This window comes from Episyrphus balteatus, chromosome 3 (assembly GCF_945859705.1).
Source record: "Episyrphus balteatus chromosome 3, idEpiBalt1.1, whole genome shotgun sequence".
NCBI classification, from domain to species: Eukaryota; Metazoa; Arthropoda; class Insecta; order Diptera; family Syrphidae; genus Episyrphus; species Episyrphus balteatus.
The window spans coordinates 12,307,570-12,331,733 of NC_079136.1; the positions used below are offsets into that span (position 1 = coordinate 12,307,570).

At 29.0% G+C, this 24,164-nt stretch overlaps 2 protein-coding genes across 7 annotated transcripts in view; one reads left to right on the forward strand and one right to left on the reverse strand.

Moving 5' to 3' along the window:
• Positions 1 to 2,627, forward strand: part of LOC129913835 (band 4.1-like protein 5) — a 33,857-nt gene extending 31,230 nt beyond the window's left edge. For 3 of the 6 annotated variants that reach the window (XM_055992734.1, XM_055992733.1, XM_055992732.1), the window contains 3 exons: positions 224 to 363; positions 614 to 988; positions 2,206 to 2,627. In XM_055992734.1, coding sequence (XP_055848709.1) covers positions 224 to 363; positions 614 to 988; positions 2,206 to 2,337 — 647 coding nt within the window. In that variant the 3' untranslated portion in view covers positions 2,338 to 2,627. The remainder of the gene's footprint in view (positions 1 to 223; positions 364 to 613; positions 989 to 2,205) is intronic. The other 3 variants (XM_055992736.1, XM_055992737.1, XM_055992735.1) reach the window with 3 other exon arrangements.
• Positions 2,628 to 8,511: 5,884 nt separating this feature from the next.
• Positions 8,512 to 11,057, reverse strand: LOC129916813 (actin-87E). The gene is made up of 2 exons (XM_055996968.1): positions 10,874 to 11,057; positions 8,512 to 9,949 (listed from the first exon to the last, which is right to left on the reverse strand). Exon 2 carries the CDS (start codon positions 9,925 to 9,927, stop codon positions 8,797 to 8,799), a length of 1,131 nt encoding a protein of 376 aa, XP_055852943.1. The 5' UTR covers positions 9,928 to 9,949; positions 10,874 to 11,057; the 3' UTR covers positions 8,512 to 8,796.
• Between the last annotated feature and the right edge of the window lie 13,107 nt (positions 11,058 to 24,164).

Genomic DNA, 24,164 nt, shown 5'->3' on the forward strand with positions numbered 1-24,164 from the left:
GCCCTTTCATTACTTCGGGGGGAGATCATATAATTGTTGATTTGCCGAAGATTCAATATGATAACTTCCAATTCATTTTCAATTGTATTTAAAGTGTTCCAATTTATTTATTTATTAATAAGTATCAGCGGTTCCATAATTGCGCAGTTATTTAGACAAAACTTAAAAATATGGTTTTAAATTTAGAATTTATTAACTTTCTCATTTTTTTTTTATTTTTCAGCCCGAGTAGAAGAAGAACTTGGAGCAGCTAACAATGCCAAGTTAACAAATCAAATGTTTGTTCCTGCTGCTTCTTCCTTGAACAACAGTCTATATCATTCCGATGGACCCGATTCCATCAATGCTACCTACATATCAGTCGTAAGTCACGCTCAATATTTATTTCAAATACTTAACATAAACAATTACCACCCAAGCGTGTAATAATATAATTTAATGCTAGAATAATTATTATTTTCTGTTCACACACTTTACTCTCACCTACTTTTAGTTAATTTTTGTTTTGTTGAAAACATTTGTATTTATTTAATTTTATTTGTCCACATGCAATTTTTGTTTTTGTGTTCCTTTTGTTTTTATTATTTTGTTTTTGCTTGACTGCATATCACAGGGCGGTGACAAACTCACACTAAGCATAACCGAACCAAAACCATCTTCATCGCCTACAATAACTACATCATCACCGCTACCGCCCAGCAGTCCCACAAATGCTTTTGCTTCAACAACACTTACGACAGTTGTTACAACAACACCCAGTAGTCCACCGCCACCATCAACGCCGACCCTTGTCTCGACGACAGATTCACTTATAAATGAGATATTCATTAATAACATTAGCAGCAACGTTGTCGACGATCGCAAGGAAGTGGTCGCACCACCGGCTGTGCCGGTCAACAATGTGTCCAATATAATTTCGAACGACGAACGAAATCATGAAAATAAGGAGAACAAGGAACTGAATGAAAATAAATATCGGGAAAAGAAAGTAAGTACCACCATAAATGTTTGTAAAATGTGTCCCTTTTGTTGCTATGCTTTTTTTTTGGAAATTTTTATTTGTAGATTAGATTATGATTAATTTTTTGTGTGTTGTTGTTATTATTATTAAACAAAATGACTAATTTTATAAATAACTATGTATTTGCAATTTAGATACAAAATATTGGATAATTAGAAAGTTTCATGGAATTGTAGGATCACAATAGTGGGACATTTCTGCTCAATCCCCAATACGGTCATCAGGAATTTTGGTTTTTTGAAATCAGTCCATGGAGCATTTCATTTTTTTTTGTTTAGACTTATTCATGATTGCATATTTTTGAAAAAAGTTTACTTTAATCATTGCTAGTGAGGTTTTGAGGATTCGAAAAATCATGCAGATTTGTAATCTCAAACTCTCTTAAGGGACTTCTACGAGCATGTGCGGTTCGCGTGTCGGTTTTGTTAAGATATATTTTAAAACTTTCACAATCTTTTGCAGTTTTGCAGATTTCTTTTCTCTTCCATAAGATGTAGAAAATGTACTTCCATTTCTTCTAGTTGACTTTCATAGATATCAGAAAAGTTAAATCCGAATCCTAAGATAAAAACTGTCCTATCATTCGATGCAGATGCATGATCCTATGAAATAGTGCAAATACTTAATCTTAGTAGTCGAGGTATTTCAGCGTTCCATTTTATACAAGAAAATGATTAAATCTAGCCTTTTTAATGAACCATTAAACTGTTTTTTTCGTCATTTCCAACAATATTTTCGGTAGAACTTTGAACAAAAAAAATTTTTTTTTTGAATCAGTCTAATGTATATAGGTATTATGTATGTATATTTTTGAGTAAAAAATTACTTAAATAAAAAAGTTTCACTAGGGCTTAATATTGTATAACGCAACCTACACTAGTCTGAAACCTGGCTTTAAGCATTTTATCACCCCAAGAGTGCCAAGAAATCAAAATATCCAACAACCTATTCGTGCATGCCTCTAGGTTCCTCTTCGAAAGAGAGTCGTACAGGTTGAAGATTATTTATTTACTCGACCACAACCTTTATACTTCATTATTAGTCACAGTAACAAAATGGTCCATTTGTATCGAGTTATGTATTTGAAAATTCAAACATTTTATTATTGTTTAACTTTCACATTTTTCTAATACCACATTTTTTAAACTTGATTTTACTTTTAATTGATTTTTTTTCCTTTTCAGAATTCCATTAACCACATCAACCCACCCAATGAAATGGTCTCACCATGGCTTGTGTCCTCTGAAATTGTTTCGGCTCCAAAAAGTAAAGAGCCAACAATTATACGTAAATCAGTCATTACAACACAATTGTAATGAATTAACTAAATTAATTTATTCTGGCAACTACTTAAGGTATTATTTTTATCTAAATTCACAAAAAAAAAAAACATGAGATACAATCAAAAAGGAGAAAAATGCAAACAAATATTCGCAATATTAAACGGATAAATAAACTACTTAGTAATTATTATTATTAAAAATAAAAACGGAAGAATATTTACATATATCTACACAATACAATCCATTTATCTTATATACAATATTTATTTTATTTAGGCTGTTAATATTTACATGTATAAATAAAATTTAAAACTGATAAATTATTTTATAATCAGTTTGATTTAGTATTAAACAAAAGAAAAAAAAAAAAAAAAACAATTAATATCTACATCTAGGTAATATTAAAAATTTTAAATTTATATACAAAAATAATAATACATTTAATATTAAGACATCGAATGTGTTGCAGCGAAAACTAAATAATATCTACTGTAAATTTATGAATTGATTGAAATAATTAAAAAAACAAAATAAAATCAGTGCCTTGTATGGAAATTCATATTATATAAACTATTACCGACTTTGTACTTAAGAAATGGAAATGTATGCAGATTTACTGTCTAAAATTAATAAAAAAGAAAAAATCAAAAGCTTTTTAATCACTTTAAGATCGAAATTACTAAAATAGAAATACAGAAATTGTTATTGTTGAAAATCAACAAATTGTTTACATTCAATATAAATAACTGTGTTTAGTCTTATCGTGTTAACTGTAGGCACTCATACTTAGAATTTTTTATGGGAACTTAAACTGTCATCGAAAAGTCCAAATATTGATGATTTGCGCCGTATTTACCATAACTCTTTTGACATTAAATGTTTGTTGAATGTTTAAACGTTGTTTAAACATTTTGGTCAACGCAAGACCCGATTTTCAAATCTCTTACTTAATCGCGTTATCGTTGATGTCACTCGCTTGCGACCATGTTGCTGCTGGATGAAAGATTCAAATAGAGTCTATTGTTGAGAATTGAAATGTAATGCAAGTTGGGTCATATTTTGGAAATATGGCGCTTCGCCACCCAAATCGTTACGATTTTCGATACGAATCGTTGGATAGTGTTTTTCTTTTTCTTCCCAGCATTTAATTCTACCCATGACCTAATTCAAAACATTTTTTTCCTTTCTTGGTCTATTTGAATGATCCAGACAATTAGTTTCCACTATTGAGGCCAGATGGCTTTATAAGGCCTTATTTCTATTCAATCGGAGATATTGAATACAATATGCACCTTTCTTGAAGGTCAGGATTGCGTTACAAATGGGGTTCGAAGATTTGAAATGCATTCATTAAAGATTTTTAGGTAAAGTCGTTATTATTCCAAAAAAGTTTTAATATTTTTTTGCCTCTTTAACTGGGGTGACTCTGTTGACTGTACCTAAAAAAAATCTTTCGTATATTTTTATATTTGTCACTAGTTCCAAAGCAATTTGCTTTTTAAAGACATTAGGCCTGAGAGGCATATATGTAATTAAGATATTGCAATAACGAAGAAAAAAATAATGAAATATAGCTGAGTTCACTTGAACTTTAAAATTGAGTTAAGATATTGCTTTTATTATTGCTTTTATTCAGATTAATTGATCATTTAAAAGACCTTAAGCCCTGAAAATAAATTCCAGAAGAAATTCAAAATAGCAAACTAAAACTAAATGAAGTACCACACGGTGGTTAGTGTGATACACTATCACGGTAGAGGTTCTAGGCATAAGGGTTACTGCCTGTTGCGAGGAATTTGACAAATCATCCAAGAGTACACCTATCATTGTCATGAAAAAGTGCTCCTTGGGAATCGGCAGAAGACACAGGAATGGTTGTGGGGTCATCGTTTTCTTAGACCGAAATAAATTTCTGGTGTATAAAAAACTCTAAGAAACAAGATTCTTAATATAATTGTGTTTAATGCAAAACAGACGTACGTTCATTGAATTTGTTTCATTTCACCTAAATCAGGTGGGTTTCATTCATACCATTTTAAATTTCCATATATCATAAACAAAATCAATTTGTTATCATTTTGATGAGGCTAATTTTGTACATCTAATTGAAAGTAACTTATTAATTCATGACAAAATTAAAAAAGACTGAAATCATCTTTCTTTGCCTAAGAGTTCATGCAATATGAATGCATCTGAACATTAATTTATCAATGAAAAACCACACCCAAAATAATGTTCAAACATCTTTCATAACTTCTTCTTTATTTTCCATTGATGTTTCATAAACTCCAATTCATCTTGATTTAAGAAAAAAATAAAATCACACACATCCTATGTCTTTACTGCATAGCATTAGCCAGAAAATGTGCAATCTGTTCAATAGCAAAATCAAATAAGATAAATAAACAAAACTATTGAAGTTATTCGATGAGTTTGCGCGCGGAAAAGTTCAAAAAACGGAATTAGACCTTTAACATACTGAGGTTAAACTTTTCGAGTTCTTAACTCACTCTAAACATTCTTTAAAAAGTATACACAGAGATCGGCATGCATTGCATTTTAAAAATACTTATACACATAAGATGCACGCAATAGACTAACGAGAATAAGTGATTTGAAAATTGTGAACAGTTAAGTCTCTCTTAGTCGGGGATTGAGGGATTTGTGTATTGAAAGTTCCCTTTCTATTATAAATGAATTCTAAATTGAACGAGTAGATTTGTATCCCCATACATATTATTGTTCCGTCAAGAGACATACCACTCATGAGAGTTTTGACTGTTCCTACAAACAACATACCCTCCATAAAACTATTTTTAACTTTTAATTGAAATCATTGTAATTGCATGGCTGCGCTGACGGAGGAATAAATAAAATCGTCTGAAGAGAAGGAAATTTGTCCTCAAAGGAAATCAAATTGTCTGTGCAAAAATTGCAAGAATCTAAATTAAGAAAAAGACATTAAGTTTTTTTTGTTATTTTTATTCTCAAAAAAAATATAATTTGAGAATGATTAGAAATATTGACAATAATGATGACTAATTTATTGGAATTGTTGAATTTTTTACCTAAGAAAAGAATGCATTCCAAAAAAAAAAAATATTTAAAAAGACTTAAATTTTTGAATTTCATACAAAAAAAATTATTTTATTGAAAAAAAAAAAAAAAAATAACTGCAAAATGTTCCTTAAACTAAATTTTTAATAAATAAATTATTTATTTAAGATGTTTGTGAGAATTTTAAATACATGCTTATATTTTCAAAAAATAAATATTCAAAAATCATGTTGTAACAACCAAGTCTTGAAGGTGTTGCCATTTTTTTAAATTAAAACTAACTGAAATGTAACACTTTTCAATTAATAGATGAATGAGTATAAATAAATTATTTCGTGCATTTAAAATTATATAGAAAAAACTTTTAATTTTTATATTTTGTACGAATTATATATAATTTAATAGTGTGTTCTTCTTTTTAGTTCTATAAACAATAAAAATAAACATTGTATTTACTGACTTATACATATATTTCTATTGCTCTTTTGTAAAGTTTTATAATTTATGTAAACTTTTAATACTTTTTATTCTCTATTCCATAATATATCTTTCTATATTATAAAATGTTATAGTATAATATTAAAAATATGAATTACTATTTTATTTACATATATTTAGTTAAAAATAACAAAATAAAATATTACTTAAAAATGTACTTAGATAAAACAATTAACTATTACCAATACGATGCCTTATTAAAAATATACACATTTGAAAAATGAAATTATTGGTTTTTTATTTGGATGATTTGACCAAGTTAGATATTATTATAGTCATCTACAAAATATTATAAAGCGTTTAGCAAAGCTAACATTGAAACTTTACAAACTACAAGGGTCAATTATTGACCTTTGCTACATAGCCAATGGGCCATATTCACAGTCTAAAATTAGACTAAAGCCTAAAGTTTATGAAAACGTAAAACTCCAGTTTTTCAGAGAAACGAAAAGTCACATTTTCTGAAATAACTATGAAAATGAACCAAAGAGCCTTACCTTCTCGTTGAGTTTAAAATACGGGTCTTCTTTAAATCGGGAGGGATTCAACATTTTTTCCAGAGGTATATTTTACTTGCCATATAGCAGGGCAAAATTGGTTTCGTGTCAACAAATTTCGAGGTTTTAATCAAAACCAACTTTACGATGATGGAGAAATCGAAAAAAGTAATAGGGTCTCCTAAATGGATAGATTGATTTGCTTGAAACTTGGTCAAGTTGATTATTGAGTAATTTGACTTTGGACTAGAAATCAGCACTGGAAATTCCTTTACAAGAGTACAGTTTGATTCGTTCCAGAACAGTGCGATAATTGTTTATTTTGAATTTCAGGATTTATTTTTCACCCTGTTGAACCATGTTCCAGCAGTGAGTGGTACTACTCATTGAAATTGTAAGTCCTCGATAGAAGCTTTCTTTGAAAATAAACAAAATAATAGCTGATAGTTAACTTTTGGATTTTTAAAGAATAATTCAACAGGTAATCGTTTATAAAACATAAAAGATTTAGCAGTAAAAAAATCATTTGATTAAGGACTGGATTTGCACGTTTTCAAACTGCTGCCATAATTTCATTCAATCCAACGAATGGTGTTTGAATTAAAGTGGTCACCGACTTTGAAAACTTGAGGATCAGAAAGTGATCTATTTATTTCATTGAAATTTTCATATAATAAATTCAATGTATTTTACTTTGGGAAAATGCAAAAGAAATCCATTTTTTTTTTCCGAAAATTCTGACTACCTCTAACCCCTTAAATAAATTCTTTCCTAAATAAAATATTCTTAATTACATAAAATAAAAAATATTAAATAAATTTTTAGTAAATACAAATTAAATAAAATAGTATTTAAATAGTCTAAAAACTATAGTTTTCAATGAATAATTTTAAAACTCAATATTTGAAGCCTTGAAAAAGTGGTTTCATATTATTGCAATTTCAAAACAATCACGCAAGAAGGAATATTTACCTATTGAATATTAATTTATAGACAGACAGTTCATAACTTTTTTAATTTCTATTTAAATTATAAATTAATAATATTACAAGTCAAACAAATATCTTTTGTAAAGTGGTATACAAAATTACAAAACTAAAAAACAACAACGAACAAAATCTATTTGACCTCCTCGAACTTATTTATATGGACCAACGCTCTTTTCAGGTACACACGAACTAACAAAAATCAAAAATACAACAAAATTGTATTAAATTTCCAAGAAAAACTTGAGATTGCTCTATTTCAGACAACGAAAGTGTGCATCTGTTAATAAAATCCCTCCAAATCTATCTGCAAATTATAATTTTCCTTAAGAAATAATCATAATACAGCCAGCAAACGATAGTGTCTTGGCGAGTGCTTAGCACTCCAAGGGAGCATAAATATTCCATCTCTACAGTAGTATCTAATTTTGGAAAATAAAAAAAAAAAAAAAACAAACAAACAAAAAAATACGTAACCAAAACAACCATAACTAAATTTGGAATTCTCCTTCTACGGTGCACACACCCAGTAGCCAGAGTGTGGCATCATCACCGAATTTGAAACACAATATTGTTCCATAAGAACTAAAAACTATTTTTAGTTTGAAAAACAAAAAAAAAAAAAAATCTAAAACAAAGCCAAACGATGTGTTAAATTCACATTCATCCCCTCCTACCAAAAACAAATATTTTTTACGAAATTAGAATATTGTGTTTTTTTTTTGGAAAATTTCGAAACATAAAACTTGGCCCAGTTTTTTTTTTTTTTAACAAAAATATCAAATGCGCCATTAGAAATTAATGGATGTTAATTTTTCAAAGAGAAGAAAAAGATGTTTTTGAAAAATCTAATTTGAAAAACTGATTTTTGAAGCGAAAATGTATCTTGTATGAAGAATTTTCTTTGATTTGATGAAATTTTAGAGAATTTTTGTTTTTGAAAATTATTTTGAGTTGAAAAATCTAGAAAAATTTCAAAAACAATTTGGATTTTCAGAAACTGTTTTGTTTTCTATGTGGAAACTATTAAATTGAAATGAATGATCGAGTTTCTATTAAATGTTTGCGTATTGTTTTTTTAATGAAGAATATATGAAAAATATATTTTTTAAAAATTCTAATTTTCTTTCCTAAAAAAAAAAATGTAAATTGTATAAATAAAAAAAAACTTTTCTTTTGTTTTTAAATTTAAGGTGTTGATTGTTTTATTCTCTTTAGCTCTTCAAAGATATTATTTTGATGTTGTTTTATTTCTCTTTTGTGTTTTTGTTTTTTTTTTTTGTTGGTTTGTTAAATTAAAAAATTATATAATAAAAAAAAATATAACTTTGTTGTTGATTTTTATGTAACATTTTTTTGTTTTCTTTTATATATATTATTATTTAATAGAAAAAATTAAAATAATAATTATTAAAAATATAATATTATTATAATAATGATAGTCAATTGAATGCTTAGAAGCACTTGCGGTGGACAATGCCTGGGCCGGATTCGTCGTATTCTTGCTTGGAGATCCACATCTGTTGGAAAGTGGAAAGGGAAGCCAAGATGGAACCACCGATCCATACGGAGTATTTACGCTCTGGTGGGGCAATGATCTTGATCTTGATGGTGGATGGAGCCAAGGCGGTGATTTCCTTTTGCATACGATCAGCAATACCTGGGTACATGGTGGTACCACCGGACATGACAATGTTGGCGTACAAGTCCTTCCTGATATCAACATCGCACTTCATGATGGAGTTGTAGACGGTCTCGTGGATACCGCATGATTCCATTCCCAAGAATGAGGGTTGGAAGAGGGATTCTGGGCAACGGAAACGTTCATTACCGATGGTAATGACTTGACCGTCGGGAAGTTCATAAGACTTCTCCAATGAGGTGGAAGCGGCAGCTGTGGCCATTTCTTGCTCAAAGTCCAAAGCGACATAGCACAATTTCTCCTTGATGTCACGGACAATTTCACGCTCAGCGGTGGTGGTGAATGAGTAACCACGTTCAGTCAAGATCTTCATGAGGTAGTCGGTCAAATCGCGACCAGCCAAGTCCAAACGGAGGATGGCATGGGGAAGGGCATAACCTTCATAGATTGGGACGGTGTGGGAGACACCATCTCCGGAATCCAAAACGATACCGGTGGTACGACCGGAAGCGTACAAGGAGAGGACAGCTTGGATGGCAACATACATGGCTGGGGCATTGAAGGTTTCAAACATAATTTGGGTCATCTTCTCACGGTTAGCCTTTGGGTTCAATGGGGCTTCAGTCAAGAGAACTGGGTGCTCCTCTGGGGCGACACGCAATTCATTGTAGAAAGTGTGATGCCAGATCTTTTCCATATCATCCCAGTTGGTGATGATACCGTGCTCAATTGGGTACTTGAGGGTCAAGATACCTCTCTTGGATTGGGCTTCATCTCCTACATAGGAGTCCTTTTGTCCCATACCGACCATGACACCTTGATGCCTTGGGCGACCGACAATGGATGGGAAGACGGCACGTGGTGCGTCATCACCAGCGAAACCGGCCTTGCACATACCGGAACCGTTGTCTACGACTAATGCAGCTACTTCATCGTCACACATTTTGCTAGGATTTGTGTTGTTTCTGTAAAAGAAAAACAGACAAAAATTAAGATTGAAGATACGTTGCTTACGACAATGTCGATCAAAGATTCGGTAAGCGAAAAATTGCGTCAAAAAATTTCTCGGTAAGAAAAAGTGTGTGAATTTTGTGAAAAGATCAGAAAAGAGATCTTTAAAGATCCCGAACTCTTGACGATCGTTTAGACCAAAAATTAAACAATCTTGTTGTATAATTATGTCGCGTTAAGAGATTTGTGTATCTGTCAGATACTCATGTGGAAGAAATCCAAAATGACGTATCTATCCATCAGCAGAAAAAAATCATCTTCCGATCAAATTTCCGTAAATTAACAAGTTTCTTAATAATTTAGGAATAATTCTTGGAACAAGTCCAAAAGTATCTTGAAGATCAGTAATCGTGTAGATATCTTTAACCGCGATCAAAGTCATTTAGACAGAAATTTTTATATTTTTCGAATATTTAATGAGTATCTTTGAGATCGATAGATCGATAAGTTCGATATCGATAATCAAAATAATGATTCACTGTTTAATAAGAATTTTTCAACACCTTCCGGGTGTTGTTTTGAAAGATCAAATTACTGTGAAAGTATCTTTTAAGATTCTTGGAAATATTTCATCCAAAGTGATGATGGGAAAATCTTGCCACAGGTCAGAATTTCGAATTTTGATAATTTTCTTTTTGAAAATTTTGTAAGATCACTGATCACGTTTTTTGAATTTTGTATCCAAATTTTTGAAAGTAAAATCCAATTAATCCACGAAAGATGTATCCACTGATAATCCTTTGTTTCGATAGTTTTTTTATTTTTCGTATTCAATTTTCGAAAATATTTAATTTTTGACACAATTTTACGTTAATTTTATTTAAAAACTTTAAGAAAAGTTAAAAAATAAAAAAAATAAATTAATAAATAATACTAACCGTTTTCACAAAAAAAGAAATCTAAGAGACTAATCAACACTTTCGCTGTAGAACTGCGAGTGATTACTGGACTCGGTTGTTCTAATATTTATACCCAGTTTTGAAAAACTCCTCCTCGGTCTATATTTTCCTAAACAGCCCCCACACACACATACACAGGTGGTTTATAGGAACATCTATTCGGAGAGCATTATATTTTCTATACATTCACAAAAACAAAAACAAAAATATAGATGCGCACGCATCTTGTATCTGAAATAGAAAAATAAAAATAATAAAGATATACCAAAAAAAAAATACACACAAATATGATTTTTAACGTATATCCAAATATTTTATACACACTGACATAAAAGTTAAAAAAAAAATTTAATATACGACGGATACAGATTTTGTATCCGTTGGATTCAAGTGGCGGGGAAAATTAATTTTTCAGTTCAGCATCCCATACATGGATCGGGTGGAAGAATTGAACGAAAAAAATATACAAAAAAAAAATGTATATAGTTTTTTTTCTTCTTCTTTAATTCCTATCTATAATATTTTTCCTATGCAAAATTGAAATACAAAAAAAAAAAAAAAAAAAAAAAATTGTAAAATATACAAAAAATTAAATTTAGATATTTTTCCCACTGCAAAGATTTATAGAATTAAATAATGAATATGATCAAAAAATAAATTTAATCTTTTAATTTATTTTTGCTGTTGTTGTAGGTAATTTTGGTGGCATACCTAATATGAGGTGAGAATTGAGGAGATTTTTTTTTTGGGAACATAGAGATTGCATAAAATAAAATGCATTAAAGTCAATTGAAAGGATTTTGTAATGAGTTTTTTTTTTGTTTTTTCCTTTTGAAGACTTTTTTTTTGAGTTCAGATATTTTTGTATTTTTGTGTATTTTTGTGAAAAGGAAGAAGGCGGGAAAAATTGTATTTATTGATTTTTTTTCGTTTTTCATGTGGGTGTGTTAGATAAAGCCTGGAAACGATTGCACTTTAATTAGATTTATTTTGGGATCGGAATTATGTATTGAATTATATAATTGAGGTTTATTAAGGATCATTATTACACTCTCAAGTGTTTATTAAGTGTTTTATATGGAAAAACTTCTTGCACTTGATATTTTGATGTAAAGTTCAATTATAGAATCATAAATTAAATATGAAAGGTGCATTTTTGAATGTTAATTTTAAATAAACATACAATTTATCAAAGGATTAATAAAAATTGAATGTAGATGAATTAAATCTATTTATACAATTTTGAAATATATAGGAAATATCATTCATGAACTAATGCTATTTTTGCAAAAGAATACAATTTCTCAGCTGCAAAATGAATGAGCAATTGAGCTTTTGACCTTTTCTGGTTAATTTGGGTGGGTAATGATTTTTTTTTGTCTAAAATTAAAATTGCAGTCGATATAACTATAATAAATTATGGATGATGCGAAAAAAGTGTGTCCCGCAATTTAGCCTGTCAATCAATTTATCATTCTGTCTGTCAATTTGTCAGTCTGGTTCTATTATCTGGTTGTCACAGATTTAAGCGATTTTTTCAAAACTTTTGCAATTTGTTCATTAAGCTTTCATGGATTTCTAGAGAGGGTATTTTATTTATTTTAATGACAAAAAAGATTGCATCAGACATATAACCTGCATATGCCAATTTTTCAAGGCATAACTGCATAGGCAAATCAAATATAGAGTTGAAATCTAAAATATTTTGATTGTTGATACAATTACTATACAAGTATTTCGTTCCTAATTAACTTATTTTAGTGAAGCTTTAATAAAGATTTTTTCTTTATTATAGCGGTATAAATTCAATGTTCAAGCCAAATTGTATACCTTATATCTCAATATCAAGGACTATGTTAATTGAATTTTTTTGTAAAATTTTAAAATGCAATACTGGTTCTAATACTATTCTATGTTAAACACCCTTTTCAAAAAGGCATAAACCATTTTTTTAGGACTAGGGGATTAATCAGGAAATGTAGGTCTTTTTTTCGGTTTATTTAACCAAGTATTTTTTATTAAAACAAGCATATGAGTAGCATGAAAAATAAAATAACCCTCTTGGGGCGCCATCTAGCGTCAAAATAAAAATCTGAAAAATTTAGGGGATTTTTTTTTATTATTTAGAAACAGTTGTTCCACTTAGGAACTTGATTACCGAAAAAAACCTAAATAACGAACGCCCTAATGTTTATAGATTCATTTACTAGTCTTTTATTTTATAAGATTTTTGTATAGGTATTTCTTTTTGATGATCTAATGCAAAAGGATAACTTTGGAAAAAACTCGAATTTTACCAAGAGACTTCAACAGAATTTAAATCAAATTTTTGGTATCCCCTCATACGGGTTTTTACTATTTTTGAAATAAAAAAACAGACATTTTTGTAAAAAATATTTTCGGGTTATTTTAATTAATAACAGCAAATTATTATTCATGTAAACTCCGAGAATGTTCTTCTAAAATGATTATTGTTTTTATATAAAACACTCAGGCAAAATACTTTTGCCGTAATGTAATATGACCTCGAAACTTTTTTTTTTTTCGTTCATTGTTTTTTTTTAATTTCATTATTTTACATTTTTGATCAACTAAACTGCTAATAAACCAATTTTATAAATTTCTTTCTTTTATAATTTCGTATCATATTGCAACTTTTCAAAAAAAAAAAAATTGAATTTGTTTTTCAATACAATATGTTCAAAACTCTATTTAAAAAATATTGTAGGTAAAAAAATTTATTAAAAAAATTCCACAAATGAGAAAAAAGATAGGTATATGAGCATTTATATCATTTATAGGTATTTAGCTTATAAAGAAGAAAATAAGATCTTTAAACATGGTAGGCAAGAAAATCGAATGCGACTACAATTGGATGCAGTTTGAACTTTCCAAGCCTCTTGTTTCTTAGCCTTTTTAACAATCTTTTCTTAAACACATCTTTTAACAAGTGAATGAAGGATTAAGCATCTACATTCTACATCGATATGAAATAAATATTTTTTCAAAAGTTACTACTTTTCTTAATTTAGAATTTCAAGGATAGGTACCAAAGATTTTGAATTTGTCCTTGTTTCTTTGTTTGTTAAAAATTTTCTTTAATAAAACAACTATTTAGAAATGTTTTGACTCAATGAACTTAAACTTCTGAGTTGAACCAAAAAAGTTATTCTAAAGTTTGTTGTCCTTTTTTGAGGAGCATGCCAGTTCTTTTGTTCAGATAAGTCATTTATTATTCAAAATATATCCCGAATACTATAAGTATTTTTGAAAAAAAAAACTACTTTGAAAAATAATATCTCGAAAATCCATTCATAAAAAGTTTTTAAATATGATTTTCGTGTTCTATGAGTTAAAATATATACTGAACAAATCTTATTGTTTTGTAAACAAGTGTAATTTTTTGGAGTTCGAATCCGTACAAACAAAATTCTCACTTCAAATTAATCAATTATAACTCTGAAAGAATAGATAGTGGGTTGACATCTTGACACACACCTAGAAATCTTGTATTAAACGATTCCGGCCGTGTGTGATTGTAATTAATAAATTTACGAGGGCACATTTTTGACATTTAACACTTCTGGGCGCAATTCAGATGATGAAGTTAGAGAATATTTTCATATTGGAATAGCTTAAGGATATTTTATGAAGTATTAAGTTTTACAAAAAACTTGAGATTTTAAAAGGGTTTTAAGTTTGTTGAATATAAAATTAACCTTTGATGAAATTTAGCTGTGTGAATGGTTTGTTTAAAATATCTAAAAATATTTACAATTCACATACAGTATCTTGCCATATTTAGACTCAAGCGAATATAACACATCTTTTTGCAAATATAACACATCTTTTTGCATAAACCAAAAAGACTTGTTATTTGCTCAATTTTAAATTTTTTTGTCGAAGTATCTTAAATTTGTTTGTGTCTCATTTACTTTTACTTATCATGTAGGTTATATGGATTGAATAACGTACAAAAGGGGAGAAGCTCCAAAAAAACCTTTTTTTATATAACTCATGTCCGTTACTAGAGCAGTGCAGTATTTAATATTTTCATCGACGAATAACGTGACATTTATAATTTTATGGCAAGGACCTCAATATCTCAAAAGTGTACGCTTTTGCATAGAAAAATATGATATGAAAGTATCATGCAAATATACAATTCTCTTTTAAATGTTCGAAATTCATTAGGTATTAAACAAAGTTAATTTGTTTAATAATTGGAAACTCCATAATTCTGAGCCTTTACTCTTTCAGATGAAGTTTTTTGTGCATTCGTGCCACATTATTGCTGCTTTACTGGACTTCTTTTTTTGCTATGTATGAAGCAATTTCCTTCGGTTAGCAATAATCATATTCCTACTTCAATAGAAATATGATTGTAAAGTTTTGAAAATAAAAAATAAGTAGTAAATTGGATTTTATGATGCTTTTTCTGCACTTTCTGTAGCTACTCCTTTCAAAACACCTATTTTTGATAAAATATTTTTACTTCATATTTTTACTCAATAGTAAATATTCAAGTAGAACATAAAATCTTTTTCCATACTTTATCCTCTGCGTAAACTTTCACAAAAGGTTTAATCTTTTAGTAATGCATTACCTATGCCGTATTTTCTGTGTAGAAGTTATAACAACGGCTTACACTGCTAAATTTTTTAATGTAACCATTGTTAAACTTGTTACATAGTTTTGTTTTTGAATTTGGATGTTTTTACATAAAAATCAATTGCGTATGTAATGATTTTAATAATTAGGTACTAATCGTTAAATGTTTCTGTTAAAAAATTAATTATTGTTCTATTAAGTTACCTTAAACGAATAAGAGCATAAGAGACTCTCAGAAGATTAATGTCAATATAAAAAAAAACGTTTATTTGTACTTCGTAGGAATAAGCCTTAACTTGGCTTTATGTAGCTAATGAAAAATTGGCTCTTAAACACAGGCTTCGAAGACATCTATATTTTTTTCAGAAAATAAATAAACGAAATGTAGTGACTACTACTGACAATATTATACCTATCCTTTCTACGGCTCTTTATAAGGGTATTTAAGTATTCTATTTCTACATTAAAAAAACATGATTTACAACACTCTCCGAGATTTGTAATATATTCAATTTTAATTTCGTTCCGCCATAAGGTATCAATTGTTGTTCACTGTCTTGTGCCTGTCATAGCTATTTCAAAAGATAAATTCGCTAACATGAAATTATCCCATTAGGTTTAATTGTTTATTAAGAGTAGCCCATTCGCAATAATGTCTGGCCAGAGTTCGGACTGCGCCAAAAACATGTCCAATCAATTTTACTCATATTCACTGTGAATAGTTTTTTGGCAACGGTCCCAAAATAAAGCCCAACTTATCTGAAGGCTGCTATATTATAAGAACCACCAAAAAACACACAAGTTGTATCCTATTTTGAAAATATAATAATTTCCTTAGCATCATAATTATTATTATGAATAATTGTGAAAATGTACTCAAAATAATTCAACTTAAATGATTGCTATAAATTTATTTTTAAAATTAAAACTAGCTAGCTAAAGAGTGCGTTATTATTTGTGGATGCATATATTTCTCAGCAGGCTTTTTGAGATGCGCGCACGCCTTTTAAGGATGCATTCACCTTTTGCCAGTACTGCCAAAAAAATAATCATGCCGCGCGCCGGTAACGTAAATAATAAATAAGACAAACAAGACGTTTTTGACGAGCGAAAGGTTTAAAAATAAGTGCGCATGCAATTTGTTAGTCATATTCTGGTTGTATATTCCGTAGTCTTTTGCTATTTTTGTTTAGATTACACTCAACTTATAGAGCTATAGGCTCTAATGCCAATGATGTGCTCCTTAAAGTGAGATTCGAGATAGATTTGCGAAATTCCGCCCCACAAATACTTATGCCGTGATTTCATTCAAAATTTTTGCTTCTAGCTGACCATAAATGAACGTAAATCAGCACAAATACACAAGCAGGAAAAAGTCATTGGTGTGGTTATAAAAATATCCATCTACAAGTAGTACGCGAGTATATCTTGGATACAAACGAGAATTCTATGTGATAATATTTTTTGAAAAATATTTTTAGAAATATTGAAATTTTCGAACAAATTCTCCACTTGCTTGCTTCGGGATGCTCTCATTTTTATAAATTTCCATCGAAGCAAAGCCGTTTCAGGCTACCACGACTGCGATGTGGTAATGGTTTTTAGTTGCGCATGTTAAGTTATTGGGTTCTTGTATTGGGATCCAAAGAATTTCTCCCACACCTTTGCAGTAGAAAAAAGTCAAAGTTCTATCTTCAAAGTGTATATCCGACGGATGCGGAGCAGCCAGCGCCATATCTATTGATTTTGGGTTGATATTTTTAGAACTTTGGAATGTATTGTTCATTAGATTTCTTTTTTTCAAAAATTACTTTTTTGATATTCCATATGGGGTTTGATTGTGTGGGTGTATTTTTTGTTTATATAGAAAATATCCCACACCCTTGCATTGCTAAAGGTGTTTGTAACTTGGCGACTAATAAATCGCCCATCTTCTCATTTGATTGTTGATCGTTGGTTTGAGAGAAGCTGCATTTAAATTGTTGCTGGCTTGAATTTGTTTATTTTAAATATTAATTAAAATAAAAATATTTTAATTGAATTTTTATAATTAATTACATTTTTTGTTTTGCAAAAAAAAAAGATTAATAAGAACCTCAAAATTGTCTACAATTTCTTAAACAAGTCATAAACACCTGTTGTTGCATTTATTAAAAAAAAAAAATACTAAAACTTGCCCCAAATATTTGCCTTGAATTCTTTTACGGTTTCTTGGTTTCTTATTCTAGCGAGATATATTTTTATTATTTCGTGTGTTTTGGTGTTGCATATCTATATTAATTTTCAGCTTTAAATAAAATCGGTGCTGTAATTTATCTGACCATAAAAAGCATGGTGTGTTTTCGTTTTATGTACTTTCAGATAGTACAAACATAGAATGTTTAAAAAGAGAAGGAAATACTTCCAATTATTGTAAATTCTAATAATCAGATAACTTTATTGTGTCTTGAGAATATTTTTATATGATGAGATGATTTTATTGTGTTGCGAACTAATTAACATAAAAAAGTTTATTAAAAAAGATCACAAATCAATCATTTGAAAAAATTTGAAAAGAAGCCAAAAATCAATTTTTATCACATTGAAACTAACCCAAAAATAACTTGAACTATATTTGAATATTAACAGAAATTTAATATTCATTTGTTTTGAAAAAAGTTGTGATCAAACTTTTAATGTGTGTGTTGACCATTCTAATAGATTAAATCGATAAAGTACTGCAATTATCTTAGCTCCAAAGTGAAAGGGCGTAACAAGCGATTTTGTGTTTCATTGAGTATTGCTTCATTTCCACTTTTTTAAGTTGAGAACTACCTTATATTTAATTAAATACCAATTTTAAACAAAAAAACAAATTGCGTTTCCTTTTGTAAATTACTGAAAAAAAATAATTCCCTATTGATCTTAGATTTCTTTTTCAAAATAATTATAAACTTTAGTGACGTCAGTGCATTTCAAACATTTTATTTTTATTTTTATCATACCATATTAGGTATCTATAATCAAAAAGAACATCATCATAAAGCAAATCTTATGTGATACTAAGAATCCACATACACTTTCGTGTTTTGTTTCAAAAGTAAATAAAAATAGAAAAAAACATGTTACGTATACGTCACCGTGTACCTACTTTACTATTATATTTTGGTTGTATTTTATCTTTTATTTGATTTTAAGTTTTTATTTAATTTTCAGTAAAGGTGTTGTCACTGGGTATCATAGAATTTCATAAAATCATAGCTCTTAACTCATTGTACTACATACATGTATGTATTTTGCTTCTTTAAGCATATATGCAGTAAATCAGAATATTTTCAATACGCCTCGTTTGATATAACAAGATCAAAACTGTCCTTGTACTGAATAATGATTTTACATGAACGGGAATTAATGCTATTTTGACAACAATATTTACAGCAAAACAAAAAATCATTTCTTCTCAATTAATTTACAAATTCAAAATTTTCTTCTATCTCTGATTAAACATTTATATACATAGCGGCAGCGGGGGTGTCAATTTTTTCCTAAATAACAAGATTTAAAATAAGGATATCAACTAGGTACATATTGCGGAGACCTACTCCAGATGTGATAATGACAATAGTCATATTGAAAGGAAGCATCACTCCACTGGCACAAGAAATCAAACGACCGCTTACCCAAATTGATCATCTTGTGATCAAAACTGAGTTCATGCTTTTAGTGTCAATTAAAATGGTCGAAATAGCAAATTTCCTTGAAGCGTAACAAAAATCTAAAACAAAGAAAAGATTCGTTGTCGGCAACAATTCCAAATTGAATTACTGAAAAAATTGCATTTTTGACATTGTGGAGCTAGACAGTTGAATTTATACAACGTGAGGTCAGTGCATTAACAGATTTTGTTTTTATTTTTATCGGGCTATATTAGGTTTACAAAAATGACATCTTCTTACTGAAACAATATAATGATATTTCTAACAACCAAATGCATTTTTTTTGTATTTTATTCATGAACAAATAAAAACAAAACAAAATAGTACCTATACGCCAGAGTGTACCTAAATTATTTTAATTTCTTACACCACTGAAAAAATTTGTTGTTTATTGTACACATGTAGTTGATAGTTTTTAGTTTTTATTACGTTGCGTTCATTATTTAAAATGTATCAAAACATTAACATTAAAACACGTTGTACGTGTGAAATCCTATACGAACTCTAACTTTTTACGTTTCAATTGATTATACCTGTCAAAAATAATTTTGCACGTTTTTGAAATGCAGTGATGTTATGGAGGATGTTAAAATTTAATATAATGGTCTATTTGGTATTTCTAGTAAAGAAAATTTTGGATATACTTTTTATGGAAGTTATTAAGCTTGAAGTCGATTATCGATTATGAATAAAAAAAATTATATTATATGTTTAGTAAATTTTTTACTAAATAGTTAAGTGATGGCTGGAAATATTATGTTCAAATTTCATTCCGTCGAAAAGAAGTGGATCCCGGTCAATAGACTTTGAAGCAAGTAAAAGTTTCATAATAGCAAGCACTCGATTTCAGCAACCTATTGCTGGTCAAAAAGATAGAGGGGTGGTGGTCATATTATTCTACTTATTTAATCTACTTATTTAAAGAACATACGTCATTGTAATAAGGCTAAAAAATAAAGATGGTGAATTGCCAGATGCGTAGGTGAGTAAGACAAAATGTTGTCAGCTGTCATTAAATTGATAAGTATTAATACAAAATTGGATGGCTTATCATTTTAGATGATGTAGGGCCATTTTTTTCACTCGAAGTTGAACATAACTTGAGAATTTTTATATTAAAAATTCTCAAGTTACATTCAACTCCGAGTGAAAGAAATGGGCCTTAATTGTTGGAAACTTTATATAAACAAAAACAAAAAAAAAATAGATGTAATTTTAAAGAAATCAAATAAAATTTAATTTTGGTACATTCAAATAATGTTTTTAAAGTTTAAGATAAAAAAAAAAAAACAATTTGGCGCATTTCCCCAATTCATTTATTTTAATTCTTATTGATGGACAACAACGTGGATAAATTCTCACCTAAAAGTTCTAAAAATTTCATGGATTTCGAATTGTGCGGAAACTGACTTATGAGCATAATTTCTTAAAGTTGTACTGGGATGCAAAATACGCTTAATTGAATTTTAAATAAATATTGAACAAAGTTAAGGTAAAGTCATTTCAAAAAGTGGATGTCAGTAGTTGGTCCTTATAATTTTGTGTGACCTTCCAGACATAGTACCTACATAGTACCTACATAAGAGAAAAGTCAGTTTTCAGGCGTCATCATTGAAAAAAGGATAAATTCAGGCTAAGTCTGAGGCTCTGAAAAATAAAAACATAATAGAAGAAAAGTAAATGTTTCATAAATTAATATACCAATAAGTACAGTCACGTAACAACCAAAAATAAATGGATTTATTAGAAAATAGTAGTTTTGATTTTTTTTTTTAATTTATCGGAAATGAAAAGACATTTTTGCATGATTTTTAGGTCTAGTTATTGAAAAATGAAGGATTGCATTTTAAAATCAAAATTGGTGCATAAATTAAAAACAAATTATATTACTTCTTCATTTTTTTCAAAAACTTTTTCATAAAACAGATTTATTTAAAAAGAAGATAAAATATGAGGTTTTTGCTTCACAAAGCACGTTATTGTATCAACGGTTACACTTTGATTTTTAATTTTTTTTTCATATGTAGGTAACTATTAAGTAAATTTTTTACAAAATAGGACTAAAATTTTTTTTCTTATCTCGCACAAAACCTACAAGCTCTAGCATTTTAGCACATTCCAACTGAATCACCCTGTATTTGATGAAATGAGTGCGTCCAGCTAAAACCCATTACCCTTTAAGAATATACAAAAAATACTATGCTTATCGAATACCTACCGGTGAATTAACATATATCGCAAAAAAACTATTGAGTTTTACTTACGGGAAAAAAATTGGAGGCAAAACAAAATAACAACAATAACATTTTCGTGCTACTTTACAAAACAAATTCAGGTGGCAATAACCAATCAATAATATATTGGATTCATTGATTTTTGAATAATCGATTGATTACACAGAAGCTGCAAATCGACATTTAAGAATGAATATACCTACCTCATTATATGTCGCATTTTTTTGGAAAATCATTTTCTGATGCAGTTTTGCTAAGAATTTCCATCTGTATCTCTGAACGCATTGATTTATTATTATTAATTATAAGGCTCTAGGAGTTGTAAAACTATTGTTATTAACATTTTTATATACGTACGACGTAATGAGGTGTTCATTCTTACCATAGGCGGATCCAGGGGGGGGGCACGGGGGCACGTGCCCCCCCCAGAACTTAAAGTTCATACTTAAAGGAAATCAAACTATAAGAGTTTTAAAAATATATGAATAATAACAGAAAGAACTTGAGTGAAACTCTTGTCTATTTCTGGCTGAAAATGCGAATTTTGTTGATTGTTGCATCCCTTTCCCATGAAAAGCTCCACCTCACAAATAAATAAACGGCTATTTGTTGGGTACACACGAATTTTTTTTCGATTTAAGAAAAAAGTGAATTTTCAAAGTGATTTTGGTGAAAAATTTTGATATGGACATCGAATGACATTGAATGATATAAAAAAAATAATTGTAGGTATATGCAACTCTATTTTTTCATACAGAGGGGTTAAAAAATTTGCACTTTTTTCGTTGTTTTTTTTTTTAACATTAGTGTTTTTAAAATAGCGGAACACGTCACAAAATTGCATAAACCATATATTATAGAACTGCTGGATATGTAGAACAAACTTGCATTTCAGAAGTTTGCTCAAGTTTGCACCCCGAAAATAAAGACCCCTTGAAAAAAAAAAACTCCTCAAAAGCGACCCTTACTTCTAGATTTTTATAAATATTATTTTATTGAGAAAATTTCTCCAGGGATACCTCTAAAAATATGTAAAAAAAAATAGTGTTCCAAATTTCAAAAGAATCGGTGCAGTAGTTTTGAAGTTATGAGGAGCACCGGCGTTAAAAACATTAGTTGTGGGGATAACGATTTAAAGTTTTGAACTCTGGACTAAAAGACTAAAACGTTCCTAAGGGAAGTATTAAAATACTCATAACTTGGTCAATTTGGCTCCAAGAGACCTACAATTTCAACACAATATTCTTGAGGTATAAAACAATTTAACCCCTTGTAGCCCAATGTGACATTTCTGTAATAAACCGAAAAAGATGGCATAAAAGCTCTACAAACAATTTATTTTTTTTCTTTTGAAGCTTCTAATATTATAATCTTTAAGTATTGCTTTATCGAAATAGTACTTCAAATTTCTAATAAATAGCACCAATAGTTTTTAATTGACAGTTAATGTTGAAAGTTGGGCTTTTTTTGAAAATAAGCAAATTTGTGTAAAAACAACGAAATTCAGAAAAAAAATAGTTTTTGTTAGTAAACCCCACGGGGTTTTATTTTTGGATTTTAGGAAAGTGCCTAAAAATTAATATTAGAAAGTTTTTGGCTTGAATTTTTGCATTTTTATATAAAAATAAATTATTTAAACTTTTTTTTTACTCCCAAAATATCGAAATAACTAAGTAAATAATGACTTTATTGAATTTTTAAAAAATACGTTTTTTATTAAAGATAAAGGCCAATCGATTGACTTATTAATTTTTAAATTTACGACCTTGGGTTACAAAAGGTTAATGCAAATAAAAAAAAACAAAACTGGGTTTCCCGGCAAAAAAGTATGATTCAGTTTTTTTTGTTATTCTTAGGAACTTTAATATTTATTAGAATGAAGTCTTTAGTATTTGACTAAAAACTACTAGGTCATTAACTAATGGTATAATTATGTCCATAATATTGCAAAATTTTATACAAAATCAATTAAAAAACGTAAACATTATTTTTTCAAAATTTCATCTTTAAAACTTAATTTCTCAAAAACTATTTTTTGAAACAACTTAAGTCAAAAAATTAAATAAAGAATAGATTACTAACTTTAATATAGCACAGAATTGTACGTGCATTTTCTGATTTTTTATATTTTTTTTTCTTCCGGCTAATCCAGGAGTAAGAGGGTTAGCACTTAAGTGGCTTTTACTGTAACAAGAAAATGAAAATTTTTCCTTCCGAATAACTTTTTGGTCATTTGGTACCTATTTGATGTGGGAAATGTGCCTAAATATTTTTGGCCAGGTTTTAGACCACTGTGGGTCGTTAAAATTTTCTGCTTGTTAGTCAGTCGTATGGTACTTCACTTTATTTCTAACTGTTATTGCTGTTTTTTTTTTTTGCCAATCCGTCCCTTGTGCCCCCCCCAGAAAAAAATCCTGGATCCGCCCCTGATTCTTACCCGTCGGAATGCATCCGTTGTTGTGTAGAAGGTTTAAAGGATTTACAAATACATAACCGAAATAAATTCATAAAATTCAAAACACTCAGCAGCGATCAATGAGACTCATTTAGAGTAGCCAAATAGTATGCAACAATTATTTTATCGTTTACATAAACTACTTTACCTACAATTTTAAACATTTATATTGTTTAAACCAAATTCAAATGGAAAAGTAACGTATTTTTTATTTCATCTTTCGCCAAAAATAATGAAGATTTGCGTTATGAAAAAATTCTAATACCATAAAACTG

Bases quoted from the DNA above. Each gene is read 5' to 3' on its own strand.
- LOC129916813 (XM_055996968.1), bottom strand. From the start codon at position 9,927: ATGTGTGACGATGAAGTAGCTGCATTAGTCGTAGACAACGGTTCCGGT.